The sequence below is a fragment of the Trichechus manatus genome, unplaced genomic scaffold, assembly GCF_000243295.1.
Source record: "Trichechus manatus latirostris isolate Lorelei unplaced genomic scaffold, TriManLat1.0 scaffold00017, whole genome shotgun sequence".
Classification (NCBI taxonomy): domain Eukaryota; kingdom Metazoa; phylum Chordata; class Mammalia; order Sirenia; family Trichechidae; genus Trichechus; species Trichechus manatus.
The window spans coordinates 19398453-19418024 of NW_004443953.1; the positions used below are offsets into that span (position 1 = coordinate 19398453).

General features: G+C 43.2%; 1 protein-coding gene and 1 pseudogene across 3 annotated transcripts in view; one reads left to right on the forward strand and one right to left on the reverse strand.

Moving 5' to 3' along the window:
- Nucleotides 1-19572, reverse strand: part of METTL24 (methyltransferase like 24) — a 139903-nt gene that overhangs the window by 74249 nt on the left and 46082 nt on the right. For 2 of the 3 annotated variants that reach the window (XM_023727651.1, XM_023727652.1), the window contains one exon: nucleotides 11033-11131. In XM_023727651.1, the coding sequence (XP_023583419.1) occupies nucleotides 11033-11131 (99 nt within the window). Of the gene's footprint in view, nucleotides 1-11032; nucleotides 11132-11703; nucleotides 11881-19572 lie in introns of those variants that run through there. The other variant, XM_023727653.1, reaches the window with a different exon arrangement.
- LOC101359003 (hsc70-interacting protein pseudogene) lies at nucleotides 931-2048 on the forward strand (annotated as a pseudogene).

Consider the following 19572-nt stretch of genomic DNA (forward strand, 5'->3'; position numbering starts at 1 on the left):
GAGCCAACAGAGAAAGTGTTCCCCTGGAGCTGACACCCTGAATTTGGACTTGTAGCCTACTGGACTGTGAAGAAATAAACTTCTCTTTGTTAAAGCCATCCACTTGTGGTATTTCTGTTGGAGCAGCACTAGATGACTGAGACAGACATCATGCTTGGTAAAATAGGGGGTCAGCAAAAAAGAGGAAGACCCTCAACGAGATGGACTGACACAGTGGCTGCAACAATGAGCTCAAGCATAACAATGATCATGAGGATGGTGCAGGACTGGGCAGCATTTCATTCTGTTGTACATAGGGTTGCTATGAGTCGGAACCGACTTGCCGGCACCTAACAACAATAACAACAGTTTGAACAGCCAAGGCTGCTGAATCCAAAGAAAACAAGTGCGGTGGCCAAGATATTACCTTACCAAGCAACAGTAAGCCACAAAAAACAAACCTATTGCCGTCAAGTTGACTCTAACTCATAGCAACCTTGTAAGACAGAATAGAACTGCTCCATAGAGTTTCCAAGGCTGTAATCTTTATGGAAGCAGACTGATATATCTTTCTTCCATGGAGTGGCTGGTAGGTCAAGCTGTTCGACCTTCCATTTAGCAGCTGAGTGCTTCCCTCACAATTCCTCAAAACTCTCATAGTCATTAGAATCCTTCACAAATGTCTGTGATGTAACACATTCCAGATATCAAGGATGTTTTGAGGTTCATTGCCTTAATGTTCTTTGAGAAACATAGCATCAATTAATTTTCTTCTTAAGAAAATACTCTAAACTTGCCCAATCTTTTAATTGATCTTTCAAAAATTTTAATCAGAATTCTGCCTTGTGGCAGCTGCCCCTTTCTACAGGGTCACGCTGAGCTAGCTCCCAGGCCTGGAATCGGGCTGCAGTCTTCTCTGCCATGCCCTCAACCTCCCGCCGTGTAAGGACCATGCATCCCCGCCAAGTGAGCGAGCTTCGGGCCTTCGTGAAAATGTGTAAGCAGGACCCGAGCGTTCTGCACATGGAGGAAATACGCTTCCTGAGGGAGTGGGTGGAGAGCATGGGTGGTAAAATACCACCTGCTACTTATAAAACTAAATAAGAAGAAAATATCAAGGAAGAAAAAACAGATAGTAAGAAGCCGGAAGAAAACGTAAAGACAGATGAACCATCAAGTGAGGAAAGTGATCTAGAAATTGACAGTGAAGGTGTGATTGAACCAGACACTGATGCCCCTCAAGAAATGGGAGATGAAAGTGTAGAGATAACTGAAGAGATGATGGATCAGGCAAATGATAACAAAGTGGCTGCCATTGATGCCCTAAATGATGATGAGCTACAGAAAGCTATCAAGTTGTTCACAGATGCCATCAAACTGAATCCTTGCTTGGCCATTCTATACGCCAAGAGAGCCACTGTCTTCATCAAATTACAGAAGCCAAATGCTGCCATCTGAGATTGTGACAGAGCCGTTGAAATTAATCCTGATTCAGCTCAGCCTTACAAGTGGCGAGGGAAAGCACACAGACTTCTGGACCATTGGGAAGAAGCAGCACATGATCTTGCCCTTGCTTGTAAACTGGACTATGATGAAGATGCTAGTGCCATGCTGAAAGAAGTTCAACCGAGGGCCCAGAAAATTGCAGAACATTGGAGAAAGTATGAGCGAAAACGTGAAGAGAGAGAGGTGAAAGAAAGAATAGAAAGGGTTAAGAAGGCTCGAGAAGAACATGAAAGAGCCCAGAGGGAGGAAGAAGCCAGACGACAATCAGGAGCTCAGTATGGCTCTTTTCCAGGTGGCTTTCCTGGGGGAATGTCTGGTAATTTTCCTGGAGGAATACCTGGAATGGCAGGGGGCATGCCTGGAATGGCAGGAATGCCTGGGCTTAATGAGATTCTTAGTGATCCAGAGGTTCTTGCAGCTATGCAGGATCTAGAAGTTATGGTGGCCTTCCAGGATGTGGCTCAGAACCCAGCAAATATGTCAAAATATCAGAGTAACCCAAAAGTTATGAATCTCATCAGTAAATTGTCAGCCAAATTTGGAGGTCAAGCGTAACGCTGTTTTGACAAAGCCCTTGCTGAAGGCATAGCAACCTAAATCGCTCAATGGCGGTCGCAGTAATACAAACCAGTGTACCTCCAACCTTCTCATCAAGAAAGCGGGGCGGGGAGGGCTTTGAAGATCATCCTTACCCGGCTGCCCCAAATGCGCTGAGATATTTTACAGTGGTTTGCCATTAGGGTATTGATTCAGATAATGTTTTCCTGTTAGGAATTACAAGCTTTAAATGCTTTTTAAACCTTAAAAATATCTAAAATTATAAAAGGGTGTGTTAATTCCTACATTTTTCTTTACTAATCATTTTGGTTTTTTATTTGAATTGGTTGGGTAAGGAAGATAAACTTAAGTATGGAAGATTTTTCACTCTAGCTTGAGGAAAATAAAGGTTTATCAGGCAGAAACAAATATAATTCATTTAAATAGATAAAATTGGAAAGATGGTTACTGAGGCATTTTGATTTGTCTTTTTAAATGCTTTATTTTTTAAAAAATGATTTATTTCGATAATAAAACTTGGGACCACCAGTATTGCAGTAGGATCTCTATAGGGGACTGGACATGCTTGGCAGGGCAGCAGCAATCTTACTGCATTTTATACAACGTGAGCCCTTGGGTGGGTTGCATTTAAATCTAACACTGGTGAATGAAAGATTTTTGTTATGCTGTAGAACTGGATTACTTAGCTCTGTTTTTGTCCAAAGTATAAAATAAATATTTCAAATTATTTCCACATAGGGGAAAAAAGGGAGTACTGTTCTTCTTGTATTCCTGTGTTCAAAATTAACCTTTCCTGGTTAGAAGATACCCAACTCTGCTTTCTGCTTGTTTTTGCATTTTTTTCCCTTACTCTTAGGCTAAAGATAGGGTTTTGTTTTTTTTTTCCTCCCTCACTAGCATCATCATTGCTGCCATTATTCACAGCATGATTGTGCAAGCATATTTAATGCTGGATTTAGTTTAATATGTAACACATACAGTGATTATGTTGAGTGAACCCATAACAGCAAGAGTTTCTTACTTGGCCAAGAGATTTCATAGTTATGTGTTGGACTTACACTTTAGTGAAATGCTGTCATACCAAAAGATGATGGAAAGAGGGATTCCCTTTGATGTTTTGGGCTTCTCCTTAGAAAATAACTGTATGCAGTTAGAGTTTAATTAGTCTTGTAAAATTCATCTTTGTATTTTGGATAGTATGAGGCTTGAATTGATCCACATAGAGGGGACCCTAACTTCCTAATTCAGCATGTATTACTAGACAGATGAGAGCTATGGTTATTCTTCACTGTAGAGATAACTATGGAAGATTTATTTTTCTCCTGTTTGGCTCTCCCTTAAAGACTGTAATCATAGCCCCACTTCTGCTTTGACTCTGTTCGTTTTTGCCAACAAAAAAGAAAAGAATACATTGTTTTCTGTTGCACATTCTTATTTTTAAATAAGACAAAGTATAGGCACTGGGTACCTAGAATTTTACGAGGTTTCTACATATCTTTCCATTTAAAATGCTAGTGTTCAAAAGCAATTTCAAGGGATGATACCCTCTGTACTCTGCTTGTTTTGAAAAGTCAGAATGGTAGGAGTAGTGACATAAGCTCCACGGAGTACATTTCTGAAATCATAAGGAAGTTGATTCAGCTTCTAACCCTTTTGCTGTGCACTAGCAGATAGAAATACATCTGTTATATATAAGAGAAAAAACTGTGTACTGATTGAGAATGCCTTTTAAACCCTTTAAAAGTACTCAGCGTATAAACTTGCTTTTGAGCTTACCAGTGTTCTTTTTGTTAATGTATGTTCTATTTTATCAAACTCCTAGTGTGTTCTGTGAATAACTCAGACCAGTAGGTTTGGAATTCCTTATTTGATTTACTTAACTATATATTACCTACAACATTCTAACACTGCAGATGTTACAATAAATGGGTAAAAGTAAAACTGGTCTTCTGAAAATCCGCCCTGTGCTTTTAGACTTTGAAGTTCTGCAGATACAGAATATGTTATTCATTTTCATAGAAACTCAGAATCACTTCTAAACCAGAAATGTTTTTTTCTTTTGCTAATAATGCTAATATAAAGGAAAAGAAAAGATTTTTTTCCCCCTGCTTAAAAATACATGGTTATTGGATACTTCTAGCTATATTAAAGTATGGTTTAAAACTGGAAAAAAAAATTTAATCAGAAAATAGCATATTATATGGAGCTTATTCAACTAACTGGAGTCCCTAGATGGCACAAACTGTTAAGCACTTCGCTACTAACTGAAAGACTGAAGATTTGAATGCACCCAGAGGTGCCTCAGAAGAAAGACCTGGTTATCTACTCCTGAAAAATCAGTCACTGAAAACCCTATGGAGCACAGCTCTAACCTGAAACACATAGGGTCACCATGAGCCAGAACTGACTCGATGACAACTGGCTTTGTGTGTGTGTGTGTGTGTGTGTGTGTGTGTGGTTATTCAACTAATATGGCAGCTGCATTACGCTAGCTATCATCTAGGGCTGGCTTGGTGTCATGGATAGAATTGTGTAACCCAAAAATGTGTCAACTTGGCTAGGACACGATTCCCAGTATTGTGTGATTGTCCACCATTTTGTCATCTGATGTGATTTTCCTATGTGTTGTAAATCCTATCTCTATGATGTTAAGGAGGCAGGATTAGAGGCAGTTATGTTAATGAAGCAGGACTCAATCTACAAGATTAGGTCATATCTTGAGTGAGTCTTTTTTGAGATATAAAAGAGAGAAGTGAACAGAGAAAGAGGAAGACCTCATACAACCAGGAAGTAGTGCCTGGAACAGACAGTGTCCTTTGGACCCAGGGTCCCTGTGCTGAGAAGCTCCTAGACCAGAGCTGACAGAGAAAGAAAGCCTTACCCTGGAGCTAGCACCCTGAATTTGGACTTCTAGCTTACTAGACCATCAGACTATAAACTTCTGTTTGTTAAAGCCATCCACTTGTGGTATTTCTGTCATAGCAGTGCTAGATAACCAAGACACTTGGCAAAATCATCCTAGCACTATCTACCAGTAATTGTGAGAACATCTTTTACTAAAGCTTGGATATTTTTAGAGAAAAGCTTAAAAACTGAAAATTCTATGTTTATTCTTTTCCTTGCAACCCAGTGTCTTTCTACTTCTCTATCCTCAACTGCTGCTGAAAAGAAGAAACAATTATAATACAAGATGAAATTAAATCTTCTTTCAAGCAACTAGTACAGAATGCATTTATTAACTGGGTGCCTCAACATGTTAATTTGTACAATTCATCTCCTACTCTTCTCCCACAGATAAATGGAAATTATACTTCTGCCTGCCTACCTCCTAGTTCCCACCAATCCACCACCCACCCAAGGGAGGAGAAGATGCTAATCTAATTAGTCAGAGCTCATTGTGTTCACTTCATTGGGCCATGTTTTACTGGTGGGTTGGTTATTGTGCCTTGTTGTTGTTAAGTCTTGTGTTGTTGTTGAGTATACCCCCAATTCATGGCAAACCCATACACAAGGGAATGAAATGTTTCCCTGTTCTGTGCCATCCCCATGATAAGTTGCAGATCAGACTGTTGTAATCCCTAGGGTTTTCATTGCCTGATCTGCTGAAGTAGCTCACCAGGCCTTTCTTCCTAGTCTGTCTTAGGCTTAAAGCTCTGCTGAAACCTGTTCAGCATCCACGGACAGATGGGTGGTGGCTGCACATGAGGCGCATTGGCTGGGAATTGAATGCAGGTCTCTGCTTGGAAGGTGAGAATTCTACACTGAACCACCAATGCCTCTACTGTGCCTTAGACACCAGCATCCTCTTTGGCATTCTGTTCCATGCCCTGCCTCCAGCAGGCACTTCATTAGGCCAGGGCTGTTCTGAGGGCCCGCAAAGCATGCTTGGGCCTTGAAGCCTGAGCCATTTGCTCCAGGGCAGCTTCCTAGGGTATTTTTATTAAAGTGGTATGACGATCCCTGTTTGCTATTGTTCTTTATGTGTACGTGTCCCTAAGTATCTCCATACTAGTAGGTGAGAATACGGACACACACAGGTCCCTCTATAGAATTCTGTCCTAACATCATCAAAATCTAACTCTAGCCTCTCTTGCAGTGTTTCTCAGAGTGTGACCCACCTACATCAGAATCACCTGGAAGGCACTTAACCCCACTCCAACCAAAAGCTAAAGCCGTAGCCACCGCGTCAATTCCAACTCGTAGTTACCCTACAGGACAGGGTAGAACTGCCCCATAGGGTTTCTAAGGAGAGCCTGGTGGATTCGAAATGTCAACCTTTCAGTTAGCAGCCTGAGTTCTTAACCACTGTGCCACCAGGGCTCCAAGTCCCATTCTAAATCTGTAAAATCAGAATCTTTGAGGCTGACACCTGGGAACACGCATTTTAATAAGCTCCCCCAGGTGATTCTTACCCAGGTGGTCCTGTGAGTTAACTGGAAGCCTTTTGTAAAGTCCCAGCAAAATGTTCCAGCCTGGTCTCACCTGTGCCTTAGCAAAGTAAGGCAAGAGGCTATACTTGGGCCAGAACTTTCAACTGAAAACAGCAGCCCTTCCCACCCACTGCTAACAAAGGGCCGGAGGGGTGGGCACAAACAATTAGCCAGAAGCCTCTGGCTGGATGGTAGAGTTTTTGCTTTCCATGTGGGAGACTGAGGCTCAATTCCCAGCCAATGAACCTCATGCAAGGTCATCACCTGTCCCTCAGTGGAGGCTTGAGTGTTATGATGCTGAACAGGTTTCAGCAGAGCTTATGAAAACCCTATGGATCACAACTGTCCAGTCCCCACCCTGAGTCAGGGCCAACTTGATGGCAGCTAACAACTCCAAGGGACAGGTGAGTATTAAGGGCCAAGGACCAGGACTTTCAGGTCCAGCTGCTCTTCCTTTGCCGACATTGGGAACTAGGGTTTTATTCTATTAAAGATGGCACTTCCTTTAAGCATGTCTTCTTATTCCACAGATTTCATCTTGCACAGATATGGGAAAGACGTTCTTTTCCATTCAATCTCTCTGCTAATGTTGCCCTTCCTCTCCTAGCTCAAAAACAAAACACAGGAGTTTTTCCGTCTTTAACCATTTATTAACCACCTCACTGATACATTAGCTTTTGAAAACAACTAAGTACTCAATAAAATTCTGCCCCTAAAAGTTAATTAACTATTGATTTTTTTAAACTTCCTTGTTAAGATTTATGACCAGGATGTCAATAAACTCTCTTGCAAGCAAAATAAGTGAGGGTAGTAACTCCTAGCTAAGCTCTAACTGAAGTAATTATGTTTTGTGTCTCTAACTTCCCTTGTAATTTCAGCCATATAAAGCGAATTAGGCCTGGACAAAGGCAAATAGACCAGGAAAAACAATGTTTTCTGAAATTTTTTTTAGTAATTTAATTTAAAGGGATCTAATTTATTTTCATTTCATTTTGTACTCCAAAAGCTTGAATGGCATTTCTGCCAACCCATAAGTAGAATATGGCAGAGGGAACTGGGAGCCCTTAAAATTTGGGGGCTTTTGGCAAGAATTCCTTCAGCTATCAACTGTATGTTTATACAGTATCATTATTTTGAAAGGCTCAAGGGCAGAGCTGTATTTTCGTTGCTTTTCTCCCAATTTCGTGTGTGTGTATGTGTGTGAGTGTGTGTGTGTGGCAGGCAGATAGATCGGTAGATAAAGACATAGATTTTAAGAAATTTTATTTTTTCTTTTTTAAAATGGCAAATGTTGCTTAGATTAATTTTGTACTCCAAGGCAAGCTTCTTGGAGGCATATGGTTCGGGGGTTGCCATAAAAAGCTGTATCTGGAGCCTTCCCTTAGAACAGAGCACTGTGTTTATGATTTAACTGTTTCTTGTTGGCAGCAGTGTATCATCAACTCCAGAACTCTAAGATTGTAATCATGGTCTTTCATACTAGAAAATAGTACCTAGTTAAACTGGCACTGATATTCTGCACACACTACCCAGATACCTCTATGCATCCTCTGGTGTTTCATTAAGAAATGCAGGTCCCCAGTCACACCATTGGGGCGCCATTCCCATTGCAGTCTGATGCCATACCACCCCATGCTCTGTAGCTCTGTTCCCCAGCTCCCCCAGCCTCGAGAGCCTTTCCCCACCCATCTGACCTCTGTCTGTCAGACAGCACAGAACTCTTGCAACCTAGGTGTTTATGAGGGCGTGGGGGTTGGTATTCAGGCTTGACAGCCCAGTGCCTAGCACAGTGTCAGCCACAGACTGGGTGCTCAACAAATGTTTGATGAATTCGGGAATGAATACATCAATGATGAATATATCAAATGCTGGGCCTTGCTGTGCAAGCCTGAACACAGGTTTGAAGAATATCAATATTTTCTTTTTAAAGCAGCATAAGAAGATGGGGTGGAATTCGCTTTAATGCCTTCAGAGGTTTTTTGTTTTTTTTTTTTCCCTCCCTTGCCCATTATGACTCACTCCTGCTAACAGAGAATTTTAGGTAACAGTGATTCTAATATTCTGCCAGTTTTGCAGGCTTTCACTGTCAAGATGAGTTCTAAATGAGGCATAAGCCACAAAAGCAGCTAAAAAGCTCTGCATTCCATAGGGAGAAAGACGGGGGCACTGGTTAGGAGAAGCTTCTGATTCACTAAGAACCAGTTCGTGTCATCTCTGATGGGCTCCCACCTGCTGGCCTCCTATGCGCCTGGCAATACATAAAAGCACAGTACTTTACCTGGATAAAATGACCCGATTAGAAAACTTGGGGTCTTGGGAATTTATCTCATTCTTTCCCGAGGACAAAAATCCTTCTAGTGAGCTTCAACAACCAAATCTTTAGTACTGCATTAATCAAGCTGAATAATAATTATATGACCATTTCTCTGCCTTCCCAGCTAGTTTGAGGACAGAGACTGCATCCCCAGGGCCTAGCACAGTTCCTGGCACTTCGTAGGTGTTCAAAACTACTTGGTTAATAACAATCCAACACTATTCTCAGCACAATGCAAGCACGCATAACTAGGAAAGACCTTAGAAATAATTCAAAACAATCTCTTCCTTTTCAAGATCAGCACAGTGAGAGCCAGAGAAACAAAATAAACTGCCCAGGATTACAACATCAGGCTACATCAAGGGATGCTTTATTTTTTTTAGAATTTTTCTCCTCTCAGCCCATAACTCACAGGAAAGATCCAACAGGGGCTTGAAAATGACCCTCCAGAGCTTCTTCTTGGTAAATATGCCTTTTATAATTTAGAGAACATTAACCTGAAATACATATAAAATAGAATTTGGGGGATTGCACATGGTAAATTTATTTTGGAGGATGGTGTTCATAGTTCTCAAATTAATCAATTTAACACCTCTCATTTTTTTCTGGCGCCTTTCAGAGCTTTTTAAAGCAGGGCTTTGAACCAGTTCATTCTGATTTAAACCCCTGCTGAGAATTTGTATTTCCACCCCAGATATACTGAATCAGAATCTATTTATTTTAACAAGATCCCCAGGTGTTGATTCTGATTCAGTGTATCTGGGGTGGAAATGCAAATTCTCAGCAGGGGTACGAACCAGAATGAACTGGTTCGAAGCCCTGTTGTAAAGTCATAGTTAAGAGGTCCAGCTTTTTATCTTTCATGTAAGATCAAACTATAAAATAATCTACTGAGATTAAAATTTCAGCATTTTAATTAAGTCTGTATACGTCCACCAAATTAATTTGTAGCAACAAAATAAGATGAAATTATGTAAAGCACAGGGCCCAATTTGTCATCCCATTACTCATGACTAATTCAACAGGCTTTTACTTTCTTTTTCCCCTAAACTAGCCTCCTACAGATCTAGAAATATATTCTTTCCCATGGATGAAAAATGGGCTTTGCTAACAGGGAGGTTTGGGAGAAAAAGAACCAGGGGGCTAAGGGAGGGTAAAAAGAATCCAGGATCACCAGTGCCATACCAGATTCACAAGTGTATTTTCCCAGAAAGGCTGTGCTCAGCTCACAGTCTACGTTCCTAATGTACTAGCACCTCTCAGCTCAAGGTTAAGTTTTCTTTGGGCCCTCATTTCCTCTGTCTCTCTTCCTCTCCTCCCAAGATCAGGCAACTGGAAAATGGGACCCCCTGAATAACATGTTAAGAGTCATAACCAAACCAAACCCACTACCCTCGAGTCAATTCCAACTCATAGTGACCCTATAGGACAGAGTAGAACTGCCGCATTGGGTTTCCAAGGCTGTAAATCTTGCAAGAAGCAGACTGCCACATCTTTCTCCAACGGAGCTGCTGGTGAGCTTGAACCACAGACCTTTTAGTTGGCAGCCGAGTGCTTTAACCACTGCATCACTAGGACTCCTTGTCAAGAGCCACAGACCCTCCTTAATGGATGGCTTCTCTGCCTGTTCTGGGCAATGACTCAGCTGGTGGAGCAGGGCAGGAGCTGCCACTATGTGTTAAGTCACTAATAAATGCTGGTGTTCAGTAATGATTTAAAATGCTCTAAGGATAGAGGGCCTTTGGATTCATTAACTTCTCATCACACCGCCTGCAAAGTCTCCTCTGCTCTCTTGCCTAGCATGTCTCTGTCTGCCAAGCATCTGCAGCAGAAAAGGGAAAAGGCAGATTCGTTCAAACATAGAATGGAGCTTGAGCCTCCAGATGATGGTTTTTGTTTTGTTCCACACTTGACTGCCTACTCACAGGGATGAATCTGTTGCTTCAAATGATTTTCCAAAGCATTTTTTCCTAAAGTGGGTCATTAAAACACTTTTGGATGAATCATTAAAACATTTCAGGATGGCAGTATACCCCTGGAAGGAAGCAGATGCTGAAACAAATGGAAGGCATCTTATCTGCCTCTAAGTGAATGGATACATTTAAGGAGCAAGACCTCAGAAACCAAGTCCCTATCAGGAGTCACTGAGAACCTCACCACCCACTCCCTGACAAAATCCTTCTTTAAAAGAAGCAATTGGCATCTTTTACAATCTCTCAAGACCCACTTGAGCCTGAAACACAACCTGGGTGGTGCTGATATATCTCAGGAACCTCATGGCTTCTTCATCCAGGGACTGAGTGGGACCTGCCCAAGGCTGGAGATCTATATGCCACCGGGGACCCTGTGAGAGACAGAAAGCATATGTTGGTGTGTGAGTAAATGAGGAGCTTCCAGGGGGTAATTGGAAGGACAGAGAATATCAGAGGCTGCAGGGCTGCTTTAACTGTCAGCAAAACAAACACATCTACACACAGGCAGCAGGGAGCAGGTTTGGAGTTACTGTCGTTAAGGCCACATCAGCACAGAGAGACAAATGAAAGCCCAGCTACCAGATTAGGCATGAGATCGCAAAGGCTCAAGGGACCGTGCGACTCTGCACTTCTGATGAAAGGTAAACTCCACGTGACCCCATCCAAGTGGCTCTTAACTGCAGCTTTATATTACATGATGCTCCTCCCATTCTCAAGAAAAACTCCCTTATCTACTATGGTTGCCAAAGCTTAGAGCTTTAGAAATATGTGCTTCCCTAAGGGCCAGTGTTGTTGTTTGTGGTACCATAAAGCCTGAGTCTCAGATTTGTGGGGAAGAAATAGTCATGGGACATGGTGGGCCATTTCCTCAGCTCACGGAGATGGGGCAGCGCCACCTGGCGTTCAAAACCTCACAGAGCACCCAGCAGCTCAGACCATGCACCTGTGGGGCAAGGACGCCATAGCTGTTAAGACCAGGGCTGGAAGGGTGGCTTTCTTAGCACCGTGAGTCAGTGACCACCTCTCAGCAGATGACGTGAGGAGCATCCGCAAGCACAGTGGTTAGGTTGAACCCGAAACCCCCTTTGTAGCAAGTGTGGGATGGATGAAGAGTTGGGAGAAGGCACTGTTCTGAAAAAAACAAAAACGGGAAACCCTTCAGTCAAAAGGAAGCAATGAATGAAGTCCTTGCTAGAGCTCAAAGTTCCCCACCTGTACTTCTCAGACGGACCAGTTGTCATCACCCAGAAACCTCCGGAAGGTTCACTGTGATTCTGAGGGGAAGGTATGTCTCAGGGTACGGGGTGGGGAAGGGCTGGGGGGCAGGGAGAAGCTCCAGCAGCTGACTGTGTAGCGTCAGGGAAGATTTTGGGCATCATGGCACAGGGGTTCCAGCAGAGGGGTTAGGATAGGCCCCTAAGCACCCTCTTATGGTGAGAAAGGGTGGCAGGCGAGGGTTCTGAGGACAAGATAAATGGACCATTCATGTATATACATTGTTCTTCAGTCAGGTATGATGCCAGGAACTGTCACCCAAAACAGAAACATCAAAACAGGCTAGTCCTAAAATGACTTAGTAAAAACATAGTTTGTTGCTCTAGATGAGATAGCCTAGGTAACTCTGGGCTAAACCCAAAACAAGAGGGAGTTCAGGAGCATCAGGTCAGTCAGTGTGGAGCCAGGTATCTGGGCTTGGGGAGGAGGCACACACTCCGGTGGGAGGATCTGGGATAAATGCAAACACATTGTAACTGGGAAAGTCATTCCAGTGTTAGGTGTTATTAGACTCATATCACTGCAGAGTCCCTGGAGCATCTTGACAGGTCTGTACCACCCTTGTAGTGATGGAGAACCACGCAGTCCTTCCACATTTAAAGAACCCTCTGATTTCGCATAGGCTGCCTTTTTCTCAGGACTCCCTAAGGCAGGGCCCAGCTTCATGGGCCTGCAACCCACACAGTCATATGGGGCTCCACACAGTCACACAGTCTCCACACGTAGAAGAGCCCTGAGCTTGGCTTAAGGCTCTCCTGTTCTGTCTTAAAATTCTTAAATTCCTGGATACTTTTTGAACAAGGGGCCCTGCATTTTCTTGTTGCACTGGGCACCACAAACTATGTATCAGGGCCTACCCTCAGGGGCACCCTTTCCAGGAGAACAACTTTTTCTTACAGCTGATCTTGTTTTGTGAAGGTTGAGCAGGCAGAGACCCTAGTTAGAGAATCTGACTACATTAAATAAAATATCTCCCCAGTTAATGCCTTTTACTCCTTATTTCTTTTGTCCTTCTCTGAATCAGATGTTATCATTTGGTCAAACAATATTTATTGAGCATTTGCTACTTTGTGCCAAAAAAAAAAAACCAAACCCGTTGCTGTCAAGTCAATTCCAACTCATAGCGACCCTATAGGATAGGGTAGAACTGTCCCATAGAGTTTCCAAGGAGCACCTGGTAGATTTGAACTGCCAACCTTTTGGTTAGCAGACGAACTCTTAACCACTACACCACCAGGGTTTCCTACTTTGTGCCAGGCACTGGTAAAAACAGACATGGGGGGGGGGGAAAGCCCAGGCTCTTCCAAGAGGTGCTCACAGTCTGATGGGAGAGACAGGTATGTGCAAAATCACTTCGATAGAGAAACACTAAAACACTCGGGAGAATTATTCTTTTTTCAGGAAACAATTTAATTTTGAAATCATAAATTACAAACACATGTAAACACAAACACCTCCTAGTTTTGCTTGGTCACGTTCTTTGCATCAAATCAACAAAGAGTGCCTTTCCAGGCTGCCCTGGCAGTCAGTACAGCAATAGCAATGCTTCATGAAAGCTTCTGGGCCTGGGGTTTAAAATTTCACACACAATTGTCACAGGGTCCCTCACAAGTGCCCCCAGCATCGGGCCCAGGAGCTTCTTAATGAAGATGATAAAGCTCACATGTCATGGTTTTCCTCTCTATCAGGGGTCAGCAAACTCTTTCTGTACTGGACCAAACAGCAAATAGTTTAGGCTAACTACTTGCCTACCACTGTAGTGCAAACACAGCCATAGACAATACTTAACCAAATGGGCATATCTGTGTTCCTATAGAACTGCATCTACAAAAAGAAGGAACTGGCTGGATGCGGCCCATGGGCTGTAGTTCGCTGACCACTGCTCTAGATAAAGCTACTAGAGATTTACATGTGATTCTAACTTGGAGGTAGACAGGCCTAGAAGAGAGTACATACATGAAATAATGCAAGAAAGACAGATTAAGCTATCTAGATTATAGCCAACTTTGTCATCAGGGTGTGCTGAGTGATGCGGGCAAATATCAGGGTCCCAGCAGGATACAGAGGGCTCCTTCAAACTTGTTAATTTGAGAAGAATTCAATAAAGAGACTTGTTATGGACTGAACTGTGTCCCCCCAAAAATATGTGTTGTAAATCCTAACATCTATGCCTGTGGTTATAATCTCATTTAGGAATGGGTTATCTTTGTTATGTTAATTAGGAAGGATTAGTGTAGGATGTGTTTTAAGAGATTAAACAAGCAAGTGAAAGAAGCAGAGATGGGTAAGATAGATGCCAAGCCACATGGAGATCTCCAAGGAACCAGGAAGCAGAGGCTCAGAAGAGACAAGGACCTTCTTCCAGAGCCGACAGAAAGAGAAAGCCTTCCCTCAGAGCCAGTGCCCTGAATTTGGACATCTAGCCTCCTAAACAGTGAGAAAATAAATTAGTGTTTGTTAAAGCCACACATTTGCGGTATTTCTGTTATAGCAGCACTAGATAACTAAGACAAGATTATTTACAAAGGTGAAGGCATAAGAAAATCAGTAACAAATAATGCAGTGCCCAGGGCTGGTAACACCAGAGACCCCATACAAACCCTGGGTCTGAAAGAGCAAGGAGGGGGAGAGATTTCTAGCAGCAAGAGAGGGTAACTGTATGGAGAAGGTAACTATATGGAGAGGCCTCCTGACAGAAGCTGTGGCCTCTGCTAGAGGAACACAGCCAAGCCTATTACACTTCCCAGTCTAACTTTTCTCCTACCAACCAATCTCCTGCTCCCACTGGCCAAACCAAATCCAGAGGGCAGGTAAGTCACTGTTAGTCTACACCAGTTGGCCTCCAGGGATACGGAGCAGGGTGGAGGGTGGGTCTGGAGGGGCAAACTGAAGATCTGCACAGCATTTTTTGAGAAGAGGCAGTGAGACGTGACCAGAGTCATTCATTCATTCACTCAATGGACGTTTCTGCCTTGGGCCAGGCTCTATTATACGGCTTAATAAAGGATGCACCTGTCCAAACAAATAAATGCAACGAAGTACTATAGGGGCTCTGACAAAAATCTTCATGGGCTAAACAGGGGCACAAAAAGATGGAGGATCTGAGTATTATTCCAAAATAAATCCAGAAAATACAAATGCAGATTGTGGGAAGCAGCCTCCACTGCTGGAAGCCCAAAGACAGATCAAGGATATTCCCAGCACTATTAAAGTGACACCCTGAAGCATTTAACCTGGGCTAACACATAAAACTAGCTTCACAGATCAATAAATAGGTGAAACCATAGGATTATCTTAAGGATCCACGAACAGTAGCTTTCTTGCAATCTGATATTGCTCATTTCTGAGTGCTGACCAAGAGGAAGCTGAACACGGCAGCTGAACAGTGGATAATACAAGTTGAGGAATCTCAGATAGGGGTATAATAGAAACATACAGCAAGTAGCTGGCCTCAGAAGCGCGCTGGCTTAATGCTCCAGTTTAGCTGTTTAAAAAACATTTCACATAAAGCAATGTTCTTATTGGAAGCAGCCTGACAGCAGTTCATGATTATTTCCCCATGGAAACCACTAGCTTTTATCATCTCATTCAATTATCATTTGACTTAATTCTCTACTGAACACATCAACATTTTTCCTTCTAAAATTCTAACAAAAAAATTCTCTGTGTACCTTAAAACACCAAAGGCAGGTTTTACAGAAGGACAAAAACATCTTTATTATTCTTGTTAAAATTTTTCTATCATTATGATTTCACCTCCAAACAATTCCCTAAATGCCAGGGTACCCTATATGCCTAGTACCCATGTACTCCAAATATCAAATGGCCACAACAGTGCTTCCCCCATCACTCCCAGAAGATGGGAATGTGGATTCTCAGTCCTGTCTGCCACCCACACCTCCGCTTCAGACTTAAAGCAGTAACTTAAGCTGAAGGGGCTCAGAGTTATAGTCAGTTAGGGTCAGTCTGTCTGTCCCCAACAGGCATGAGCCAGAATGTCAAATGGAACATTACAATGCATCACCACATAGAAGCAGCCATGCTCTCGAGCCCCCACAGGAATGGGGCCTCCTCTATCAGTTAACTAGTTGCCATCAAGTCGATTCCGACTCATGGCGACCCCATGTGTGTCAGAGTAGAACTGTCCTCCATAGGGTTTTCAGTGGCTGATTTTTTGGAAGTAGATCACCAGGACTTTCTTCCAAGGTGCCTCTGAATGGGCTCAAACCCCTAACCTTTTGTTTAGCAGCCGAGCGCATTAACCATTTGCACCACCCTGGGACTCCTCTACTTCCTTGAAATCTGTGGTCCTGCTGCTCCCTAAAGCACCAGCCCACTCATCTAAAGGAGCCTCTCCCCTACCAATGACAAGCACATTTCCAAGGACCTTTTTGCTTGAAAGGAGCCCCTGTGGCGCAGTGGTTAAAGCACTGGGCTGCTAACCAAAAGGTCAGCAGTTCAAACCCACCAGCCACTCTGTGGGAGAAAGATGTGACAGTCTGCTTCCATAAAGATTACAGCTTTGGAAACCCTGTGGGGCAGCTCTACTCTGTCCTATAGGGTCTCTATGAGTCAGAATCAACTTGATAGCAAAATACATTTTTTTGGGGGGCGGGGGTGACACTTGGTCTAGGAAATGTGCATTGAAAAGTGTACCAGCTTCTAAGTGGTACTCGTAAGGAGTGTGCCTCTTAGCTCGAGTAGATAAAAGAGACTAAACAGGCACCTTCTGTCCGGAGGTGAGATGGGAAGGCAGAGAGGGTTAGGAGCTAGTTGAATATACATGAGGCATCAGGGGTGGAAGGGAGGAGTGTGCTGTCACAGTGTGGGGAGAGCAATTAGTCACATAACAATGTATGTATAAATTTTTGTATGGGAAAAAATAAAAATAAAAAAAAGATACAAGGGAAAGATTAGTCCAAAGGATTAATGGACCACAACTACCACAGCCTTCACCAGACTGAGTCCAGTACAGCTAGATGGTGCCTGGTTACCACCACTGACTGTTCTGACAGGGATCACAACAGAGGGTCCTGGACAGAGCTGGAGAAAAATGTAGAACAAAATTCTAACTCACAAAAAAACACCAGACTTAACTGGCCTGACAGAGACTGGAGAAACCCTGAGAGTACAGCCCCCGGATAGCCTTTTAGCTCAGTAATGAAGTCACTACCGAGTTCACTCTTCAGCCAAAGATTAGACAGACCCATGAAACAAAACGAGACTAATGGGGCATAACAACCCAGGACAAGGACTAGAAGGCAGGAGGGGACAGAAAAGCTGGTAATAGGGAACCCAAGGTCAAGAAGGGAGAGTGTTGACATGTCGTGGGGTTGTTAACCAATGTCATAAAACAATATGTGTACTAACTATTTAATGAGAAACTATTTGTTCTGTAAACCTTCATCTAAAGTACAATAAAAAAGAAAATTGTACCAGCTTCTAATGAAAGGCAAATGTTTTGATTACATAGGGAAAAAAATCCAAAAATTAAGGTTAAGGACAGCAGAAGATGGTATACACTAACTAATGTTGCTGGGGCTATTTTGCAGACATGTGAGATTCTACTTTCCAAAGGGGGTAACTGTATTATTCCAAGCCATTGTATAGAGATAATGGATCTGACTCAAAAAGACTGCAACGAGCGCAGCCATGGGGCTTTTGGATGTTTTTATAATTTATTATTCAAGATTAAATTTTGTTTCCTGAAAAAAGAAATGATTCTCTCAAGCCATAAAACTGAATTCTAAATTTTACTACTAGAGACTTCCGGGCAACATGGCACTATAGGCAGAAGCACCACGCCGTCCCTCCACAGCAAGGATCTGAAAAACTAAGCCAAACAGAGAAAACGGCAATCCTGAAACCCTAAGCATCAAGGGAAGAGATAAAGAACTCAGCCAAGCACCGAATGGAATAAGAAACTGACTAAGAACAGAGAGCAAGTAGAGATACATGCAGAGGTCCCCTATCAGCTAATGCAGCACGGATCTGCCATCTTGGACTCCTATCAGAGATCAGCAAACAGGGGGTACAAGAAAGCAGCTTCGTGGAGCTTCCAGTGGGAGATAGAACAACCGGTAACCAGTGATATACGCTTTCCCACCTCCCACCCTTCTTTACCCCTACTCGGCCTGCTCCGCTTCCTGCGGCCAGTCTCTTGGCCGGGAAGCACCACCTTCACTCCAGTGTCGCTTGGATTCCACCCGCCCGCACTGGCCGACTCCCTAAGTGCCATTTGTTGGCTGCTGCTGTTGCTTTGTTCCACTTCTTTAGATTTCTTCCTTACCTCTCACCATCTCCCCCTCCTTTCTCTCAAATACCTGGCTCCGTGCGCCATCTTTGCTTCTTCCTGAAAGGCTGTGAAATGCCACTCCAATGTGAAACTGCTTCCCGGCCCGTGCTGCCACACTGGTGGGATCCCAAGGCTTTTTGTTTGTTTGTTTTGAATTGTTTGTTTTCTTTTTCTTTTCTCGAATTGGGAGCCCGTTCTAGCCAGGCAGTACTGCATGGCTTGGGACCTACCCCCTCAGTATGCACAGACACACAGAGGGATCCCTGAGTGCATTTCTTTTTTCTTGTTTTTTTGGTGGTTTTTTTTTTTTAATTTGTTTGTTTTGTTTTCTTTTCCCTCTTTTTCCCTTTTTGTCTTTCTTCATTACTGAGTTTCTCATCTCTCTTTACTTTCCTTCTCTTCCTGTCCCCTGAATAACTGGTGCTGAGTGACACCTCTACCCCTTCTACCCAGGCTGTTCTTCACGGCCTGGAAGCAACTTCCCCAGACCTCGCAGATGCACCAGAACGATCCCTGGGAGCTTTGCTTTTCTTCTTTCTTTCTAATTTATATTTACTCACATTTTTCTTTTCTTTTCTTTTTTTTCCTTCTTCTCCTTTTTGTTTTTCTCCATTTCATAGTCTCTCATCTCTCCACTCCAATGGCAAACTCCCCTAGCACTCTTTTTTGTTTGTACATTTTTGGCTCCTGTTCCTCTCTGCTCTTTCCCATGCCCATCTTAGCCCCACACATGACAGTCTCCCCCCTCCATCCTGCCTCCCTGCACCGTGTGCTAAACATCACACCTCCAAGCAGCCTAGGCATGGCTACCGGAACCTGCCCTGCACTGATTACCAGCCCACCCTGGTGGCCGTAGTAAGTGCCACAGACAACCCATCCCAGCAACTCCTCTTCACCTAGACCTGCCTGCTGTACCATATCTGAGGGACTGACCTCGCCAATTGGAGGAGGCAAAAAGTGTCGTGCCCAAAGACGAGCAAACAACAAAGAACACACAGCCCGCCTGCTCAAGCATAGCAAAAAAAACCAAAAAAAAACAAAAAAAGCGGGATGAAACGAACAAATCTACAATCAATAAACGAGGAAAATAACTACCGAATGCCCTGAAGACAGCAGACAATATCAAAACGTTTACAAAAACAGGACAGGATGGTTCCAGTAGGTGTCCAAAATAAAACACCAGATGACTTTCCAGTAGAAGAAAAGGCACTAGAACTACCTGATAGGGAATTCAGATCTCTA